The following is an 8,382-nucleotide window of genomic DNA, read 5'->3' on the forward strand; positions in this document are numbered from 1 at the left end:
TTGTAAAAGAGGAGAGAACATGAACTCCCTCCCCTGACGCAGCGCCAGAAAACAGCCAGACTTACATTTACATACAAGCTGCGACATTTCGTCCGGACTGTGTGAAAATGTCGTAAGTCAGAAAGTAGCAGCTGTAGGCAGCAAGCGCGGTTAAATCCCTGAATACTCAATGGCCATTAGGAGGTCTTGACCTTCCAGTAAATGTGTCACAGTGATAAACGGCTCCTGTGACGGACACTTGAGTTATTGGCAAGACTCTTTTCAATTTAGTTAATGAGTCACAATTGTTCTGATGCACGAGTGAAATCTAAACAATAACATTTTATTTAGAGAATTCTTATGAAGCGATATTTCTCAGAGCTTTTTTAAGGACTTTTTTGTGTAACGAGGGTAAAAATGTTTGCCTCCGTTAACACAATGCCAATAACACAAAGAGGGTTCCAAAACTAAGCTGGAATACAAGTTTTTCACACAATTCCAAGAGGAGATTTTTACAAAACACACATTTTCTGGGAAATTTGCCGTTGCAGGACTGACGGGCAGCTTTCTTGAACTTTGACGGACGTGACCCAGCTGCTCGGCACAGAGAGGGGAGTCATTTGTTCGTAAATATGGTCGATAGCATCGGTCTGCTGCTGCTGTTGTGCAGGAGCAGGTACGCACTTCAGACAAGGCCAGGCACATACCTGGAGGCTGGAATTTTATCAGAAGCATATTTACCACTATTTCATGTCAGGCCGTGATGACAGATAGGCCGGGAGTTCCTCTGATCACTAAACGCCTGCAAAGTGCAAAGGGATTTTCTCTTCCCCCCCCCAATTCTCAGAAAATTATTATATTTGCTCCAGTGGACGGAGAAATTGTATTATCTCATCTCTGGATTATAACAATATGGTATTAGAAATAATTTTAAGACTTGGTTTATAGTGATTGTGCTTGACAATGGACTTGAAAATACTTTTAAAAGACAGACATTAAAATATCTTTTATTGCCTATGTGGTTTTTGATGAACAATATCTCACTGAAAACAAAACTATAAAATTCTCCATATTCAACAGTTTACACAAAATAAGAAGACTTGTGGGCAGAAACATAAAAACAGTACAGTATTACAATAACCCTCTGTATTAATACCAAATATATACGAAGCTGATTTTCATGTATTTCTTCAGAACACATGTAAAGTGTTGTGTGTAATACAAGCTACACGAGACTGAACAAACAGTCAGAATGCATCGAGTATCTCAAGAGAACTGAGATGAGACAAACTTCCAAATCGAAGATCATCACTCCCTTCGTCAGAATTCTACTTTTTTCACACAGACCCTGGTTGTGATTTAAACATTTAAACCAAAGTGCAGCAGAATTCATCTTTAACGTGAAGGGAGGGGATACTAAATTAGCTTAAGGACGCCACCTTGTGCCCATAAGCAGGAAGAACGTGCGCTTCTAAAAATTAAAGGTCTTTTTTTTTACATTGATGACATTTTGACACGTCACAGCAGAGAAAACAAGGAACAAATAATAACATTAACGGTGGATGAATTTCCTTTTTGGTTTCAAGGCCCTGGTATTATGATTGCAGACTCACAGTCACACTGTCATGATCCACTTAAACACAACAGTCATTAGTTAATATCAACTCTGCATTTCCTCCTGTGACAGGTCAACATGTCTGCAGTGCAAAAATGACCATTTCAACATATTTACAGTCATTTCACTCACATTTCTAAAAGGAAAGTCACTGCATCAACACAACACAAGCACAGTCAGAGTTCAGTGGTGGATACTCTGCATAATACAAGACAACTCACAGGCAAAGTAAACCACCACAGCAACGTCATTGTTTAAGTCATTAAATAGCAAAGACACAAAGCCTACATGACCACACTGAAGTTTTAATGTATCACAGCAGGAGGGCCGAACGCCTCATTCAGAGGAAAACTGAGGTGTTTTACTTTTTACTTCTGGTGTTTCCATTTGGGACGAGAGCAATCGGACAAAACTAAACAAGTCAAATTTTACCCTGTGATGCAACTGACGTTTTCTCAAGTAAAGCAAAGGTGATGGCAAAGCTTAAAGCTGTATGTGATGATATCCCTTGTTTCAAGCTGCGTTCAGACATTCACTGAACTCGAATGTCAGAGTCAGTTGCTGCGGACATTCTCTGGAGTTTCTCCTGCCAGCCCCCCAGAGTTCAAGACTCTGGATAATATCTGAGTGAATGTCTGTGAGAATACAGCAATAGATTGTCTGGAGGATTCACCGCGAGCGATCGGACGTGTTGAGGACGTTTGTAACGCGGGACAAACACAAAACTGACAAAACAAAAAGAATACAAATATCTCAGGAAGAAAAAGAGACGTCAACTTGGAAAGACAACGGGATTCAGAAGCTTTTGTCGATAAGTGTGTCGATGTGGTGTAAACCAAAACACGTGATCTCTAAAGCGGAAAGTTTACATTACAGAGACTTTCCCGCTGTTGTGAACACGATTGACGGCAGAACCTCCTGCTGCTTTGTTTGTGTGTGAAAGGTAAACTCAGGAGAAAGTCCGGACCCAAAAGTGCGGACATTTTCCAGAGCTCGTGTCTGAAAACGGCTTCAGTGCCTCTGAAAGAGAGTCGGGAAGTAAACCCTCGTCAAAAATTTAAAAACAACAGTAACACACCGGAATTTTCCTTTAAATATTTGGAAAACAGTTACAGGGATTTACCATAATCTAAGATCTTAGGTTGAGATTTCTGCAGCGAGACTTTCCTAAACTCTTGTTTATCCTAAAATCCCACCGATATAAAGCTTTTCTTTCAAATGAGCTGGAACGCATTTGAAAACAAAACAAAATACTATAATATTGCAAAATAGTAAAACGTTCGCTTCCTACTTGACCACTTTGCTAATGTTGGTGAATGTTCTCTGCCGAGATTAAATCACGGTGCCTTGTTGCCGGCAGCTTGGGGCCTCAGTCTACATTTTGCCTGAGGATCCTTTTCTCTTCCTCGACGAAGTTCTTGTCTGAGGTGGCTTGACCCATGTCCCTCTTCCTCTTCTCCTTCTGCTGGAAGGTCTCCACTCGCCGTTTCTTGGCAGAGGCGCCTGCTAGGTCTGGGTCCTCATCTAAAAATCAGAAGGGTCGGTGATAGCATAAGGGGAGAGTGGAAAATATTTTTTTAACAACTTGACAGCGTAGTATTTAAAAATAAAAATGGATAATAGCAACAGAGAAAGTGCTTATAAGTCTTATTTTGGGAGTTTTTTTGTAGCCCAACATCTGTTTTCCACCGAGATGGGTGCAGGAGTGAAGCTGGAGTTGTGTTTTGCTTTTGGTACCTTTCAGGTCATACTGAGGTTTGAATTGGCAAAGGGCTCATGCACAGACCTCTCCAAAATATGTCTAAAATGCTTTAAATCACCAAGGAGTATGTTGGTGTATTGTTGTGATAGTATCTGGGAGAGCTAAGTGTTAATTCTGACATGTTCAGACTGACCTGAGTCTGATGGTTGCTCCTCTGATGGTAAGAACTGTGCGTTGCCAGTGAAAGGCTGTGGTGCGTCGTCCCCGTTGTCTTCGTACACGTTGGACCACTTTATGGCCATGTCCATTCCCGGAGGAGCTCCCTTCTTCTTCTCTGGCTCTGCAGCGTAGCTGTCAGGAGGCGGCACAGCGTTTGTCTTCCACGGCTTGAACTGTCTGGCAGGCTTCAGGTAACCGAGAGAAGCATAGTGTGGAAAGAAAAGGTTCAGAAAAGCTACAAATCAACAACCTCCAACAACTGAGCTGGTCTTTGGTGGAGGGAAATTATCATGTAAACATGCAGCATTGCTGACTTTACATATACAGAATATTTCAAATCCTTTTGTCCCTACACTGTTTATTACAATATAGACTATAATTAGTTATAGCTGATACAAGACGGTTATGGTGTCATACCTGTGATCCTCTACCTTAAACAAGAAAATTATTAACATCTCACGTCACTCATCAAATCAAAAAGCAACAGACTTGTTTCAACTTCTTCAATAAGAAGATTTGTTGCTTTACTGAATGTGGTTTTAATTCTGTCACCTGAACAATACAAGCAAATATTAACGTTTTCAATTTTTGTCAAAATAGGCTGATCAACAGATAAATGGACAATAAAACATTTGACACGTGGCAGCTCTTGTTGTTACTGTTTGTAAAGCTGCATTTCATCAAATTGCTTTAATAATTTGTCCTTTGTGGAACAGGCGTAATACTTCAACAAATGAAAATGGTAGTTTTAATTATCAATATGTCTGACAATTGTTTTCAATATTTTCCTAATAGCCTTTAGACTATTCTGTGAACTATAAAGTCTGTAACAAAATCCACCACATTTTGAGTGAACTCTCATTGAAAACAGGCAAATATTCACATTAGCACATCTCTGACCAGCTTAGCTTTAAATATATAAAAGGGGGAAAACAGTGTTGCAGCCAAATCCAATACAATTGAAGTAAAAAACAACAACAGATAACATGAACTGCCTTCATACTGCTCCTGTGGTTTCATCCCAGTGTCTGGAAGCACAGACATTCAAATTAAACTGGGAACAAGGTCATTCACAACATGTTTTTAGCCTGAATGGATTCTGCTCTGACACAGTTTACCCCTGAAACTCCACGAGTGTTTTGTGGACTCGAACACTTCTCCTCCTCCATCATAGTGCGAAGGAGATGAGTGAATGTTCATCTTCTGGGTGAACTATCCCTTTATCTAAGGAGCTTATAGTGGGGGGTCAGGGGGGCCCATCAGCAGCTGTTTGCCCCTGGACCCCCACTGTCCAGACCTGGTGGTAACTGTGGAGCTGAGAAAGGATCCATCATGGAGGAAGTTATCAATATAATCTCCTGATCGTTATGAGCTGGTGTGACCCTCCACCCTCTCCCCTGCACCCCCCCTGGAGACATGCGGGTCTGCGGGGGTTCGACTCACCTCCTCCGGGGCTTTGACGCTCAGGCTCTCCCAGTCGATCTGCTTGTTCAGCGGGTTGTAGAGGAACGCGGGTTTGGACACGGAGCGGAACAGCTCGTCGGGCTTGGGGAGCGGGGCCCCGCCGGCCGCCCCTCTGCCTCCGCCGTGCTGCGACGACTCGGCTTCCCCGCCCGCAGCCTCGGCGCCCGGCTTCTTCTTCCGCCCGCCCCGCTCCTCCTCGTCCGAGTCGCTGCTGTCGCTCAGGTCGTCGTAGCTGGAAAAGAAGCCCAGGGAGCCCGAGGTCTTCTCCTCGGACATGACGCGGAGGTGAGTGGTTCCGAAAGAGGAGAACTGGTTCACGGGGAAAACGACGTGAAGGAGAAAACAGCCTGATTCTGTGGAGAAGGTGCCGCAGGATTTTACTCCATTTTGAATCAGCCTCCCAAACAGTCGCAAAGCAGAGGGAGACTGTCGTGACGACTGTCGTAAAGATTTTTATTATAGGAGCAGGCCGAGTAAATACCAACATCATTTAAAACACCACACTACTGCAACTGTTACAACAAAATAACTATTACTACTAGTACTACTAATACTACCACTACATCTACTATTACTACTAGCAATACAATGTAGTAATTCTAGTGGTACTAGTGGTACTTTACTACTACTACTAGTAATAGTACTAGTATTACTGCTACTTCTACTATTACTACTACCACTACCACCACCACTACTTCTACTATTACTACTAACACTACTTCTACTATTAGTACTACTACTACTACTAGTACCACTACTACTATTAATACTACTACTACTACTTCTACCATTACTACTACTATTACTACCATGTCAGAGAGAAAACTCAGCTAATCAAGTTTTATTTTCACCTGGAAATGTCACACAGTGAAATTTTGGCTACTTTTGCAGGATACACAGGATTGTCAGAAATCATTTGTTGCTCATACTGAAGAAGAACAGGCTCAGCCGATGGAAGGACCATGTTTCTATCATACAACTTGAGAACACAACTTGGTGTTGTCTTCAAAGCATCTGTCAGTCATGTCTTTACTAGCAGATATTAACTCATGTGTGCACAAGATAAGTATCTTGTTCCCACTAGATAATTATCTTGTGCAAACAAGATAAAAATATCTCATCTTTAGGACTTCAGGGGCTCCGTAGATACTTGTAATAGATTGGTCTTCAGTGGAAAAGGAGAGAGGTTGAGTGTGCAGTGTTAGTGCATCTAATGACAGACATATTGTAAAAGATGTCTGGACTGAGCCCTGTCCCTCTGCTGAGCCGTGAAGAACTGATGTCCCCACATTGTCTGTTGTGTTCATGGTTTATTGTGTTTCGGCTCAGTGCAGCAGCACGATCATCGGCTTGTGGATCATTTGGACACAAAGGAATGTTTGGAGTTTTTGGAAGACGCCCAAGGAAACAAATGTAAATACAACCTTTGACCACTAGAGTGCAATGTGGTATTACCAGTGAAAATAAAGAGGGGCCCAGAGGAAGTGATTTACAAAAAAAAAGCATGAGTGAAAATAAACAGGTTTGCAAATTTACTGCACATGAATAAACTTAATTTCTTTTGATAGAAAATAAATAGTCTCTAAAAGAACATAACTGTCTCTATAGATTCACAAGATTCAAAGTTTGTTTCCATAAAGCGTTGCAATACATCGCAAACCTCCTCACAAACACGTTGACCACCTTAGGGACCCACTGCTCGTTCCTGCCACATCATGACTTCCCGATAATTGAAAGCTGTCAAGAAAACCAAAATTAAAAGCCTCTCTTGTTGTTTTCAGTCAGACTGAGCAGGGCCAGCCTCTGCCCTCACATGAAGGTCAAACACCGACTAAAACGCACTGAAACATAAATCTACCAAAATATACTGCTCACAATTTCTCTCCGCCTGCTCGATAATAACAATGCAGATGCTCCCAAGAAGGTGCTTTTGCATTTTTGGGTGAGCGTGAGGTCAAATCTGTGCTGAGATTTACTGGAAGTCCAGTCTGAACACATCCTGAAGCGGAAGGTTAAGTTCACGTTCAAGTGAACTTCTTTGGTTTTATCTTCACCTTGTCCTCTTCGTGATTAATCACAGGCTGATTCTAGAATCACCATCTCCAGCTGCTGCAGTAGTTATAGTAGAAATAGGAATAAGAGATTGTTTAAAAAGTGGGCCCACAAGTAAACTAGGACAAGCTGGTGTTGCTCTATAGTTATGGAAGATTGCTGACTGGCTGATTATACCTTTCTGCTTTTAAAAAGATGTCTGGGAGCATAAATTTGTGTAAAACAGGGACGCGTGTGACGCCTGGGACGTATTTCATGTTATTACAACCCCCATTTATTGCGGGTGGAGTTTTTGCTCTGGTCACTGCACGTCAAGCTAAAAGGCTGACAGGTGATATACAGAGATATTCTTGTTTTGACAGGGAGAACTCTGCTTCTTGTGCAATGGTTTCACACTGTCCTGTTGTTGCTCTTCTTTGTCAACCGAAGCCGCAGAATCAATGAATCCTTTCTACGAATCCTGCGCCGTTTTTAAAAAAGGGATCGAAAAATGTGACCTTCGTGGAACCAAACCATCAGAGGTGGTTTCTCTTTCCATCCTCGCTGCATTTAGTTCAGTATCGTTGGCGAAACTAATCAAAAAGACATCATACTGAATAGAAATAGATTAGAAAACCTAAAAGGCCTCATACAAATAATTAGAAAAAAACAACGATATCTGAAATCACAGTTTATCAGTTATGGGAGAAGAGTACAAAATAACAAATAAAAAAGAAGAACTATTAAATATTTATGTCATACATCAGGGTAAACCTGAATGACGCTGTGTTGATGCCTCTGCCAAAGTCAAACAGTCCACTTATGAAACAACATGTAAATCCGCCAGATTTCTATTTGGATCTGCAACAAACTGAACTCACTCATCGATGTCAGTCCCTTAAACATGTCAAATTTTTTCATCAAGATCCATGATTAAGTTATTCTCTGAGAAATCAACATCTGCTAATGTGCTAAATAACCCGACTTTCCCTCAATTTCCATCTTTGGAACCAGGATGTGACAAGTCAAGAAAATCAGGTTTAATCATAAGAAATCATTTAAACAAGTGATTATTTTTTGTCCATGTCAGCTCTTTTGTTGGACTGCAGGAAACTATGTACATAGCCTTAAACTGACAGATATACTGTTGACTAATAAACTTTATGGACAGCACGAGGCTCCATTTCCTCCCATAGGAGCTGAGGACTTTCTGATGGATGCATGTTGGTTTTCTAATCATCTCCTGGGTTCTGGACCGCTTCATAAATGAAACAGAAACTGACTCTTCCCTCGACTTCACTCTGGTTTCTTCGATCTCTGCAGAGTTCGACGCTGGTGTGAGAAATTCCCCATGGAGACAAAAAGCCACACC

At 41.6% G+C, this 8,382-nt stretch overlaps 1 protein-coding gene across 1 annotated transcript; it reads right to left on the bottom strand.

Moving 5' to 3' along the window:
* Nucleotides 1–970: 970 nt before the first annotated feature.
* Nucleotides 971–5,399, bottom strand: c14h1orf52 (chromosome 14 C1orf52 homolog). The gene is made up of 3 exons (XM_035176912.2): nucleotides 4,959–5,399; nucleotides 3,490–3,700; nucleotides 971–3,118 (listed from the first exon to the last, which is right to left on the bottom strand). The coding sequence occupies exons 1-3, from the start codon at nucleotides 5,253–5,255 to the stop codon at nucleotides 2,964–2,966; spliced, it is 663 nt and encodes a 220-aa protein (XP_035032803.1). The 5' UTR covers nucleotides 5,256–5,399; the 3' UTR covers nucleotides 971–2,963.
* Between the last annotated feature and the right edge of the window lie 2,983 nt (nucleotides 5,400–8,382).

This window comes from Hippoglossus stenolepis, chromosome 14 (genome assembly GCF_022539355.2).
Source record: "Hippoglossus stenolepis isolate QCI-W04-F060 chromosome 14, HSTE1.2, whole genome shotgun sequence".
Taxonomy (NCBI): Eukaryota; Metazoa; Chordata; class Actinopteri; order Pleuronectiformes; family Pleuronectidae; genus Hippoglossus; species Hippoglossus stenolepis.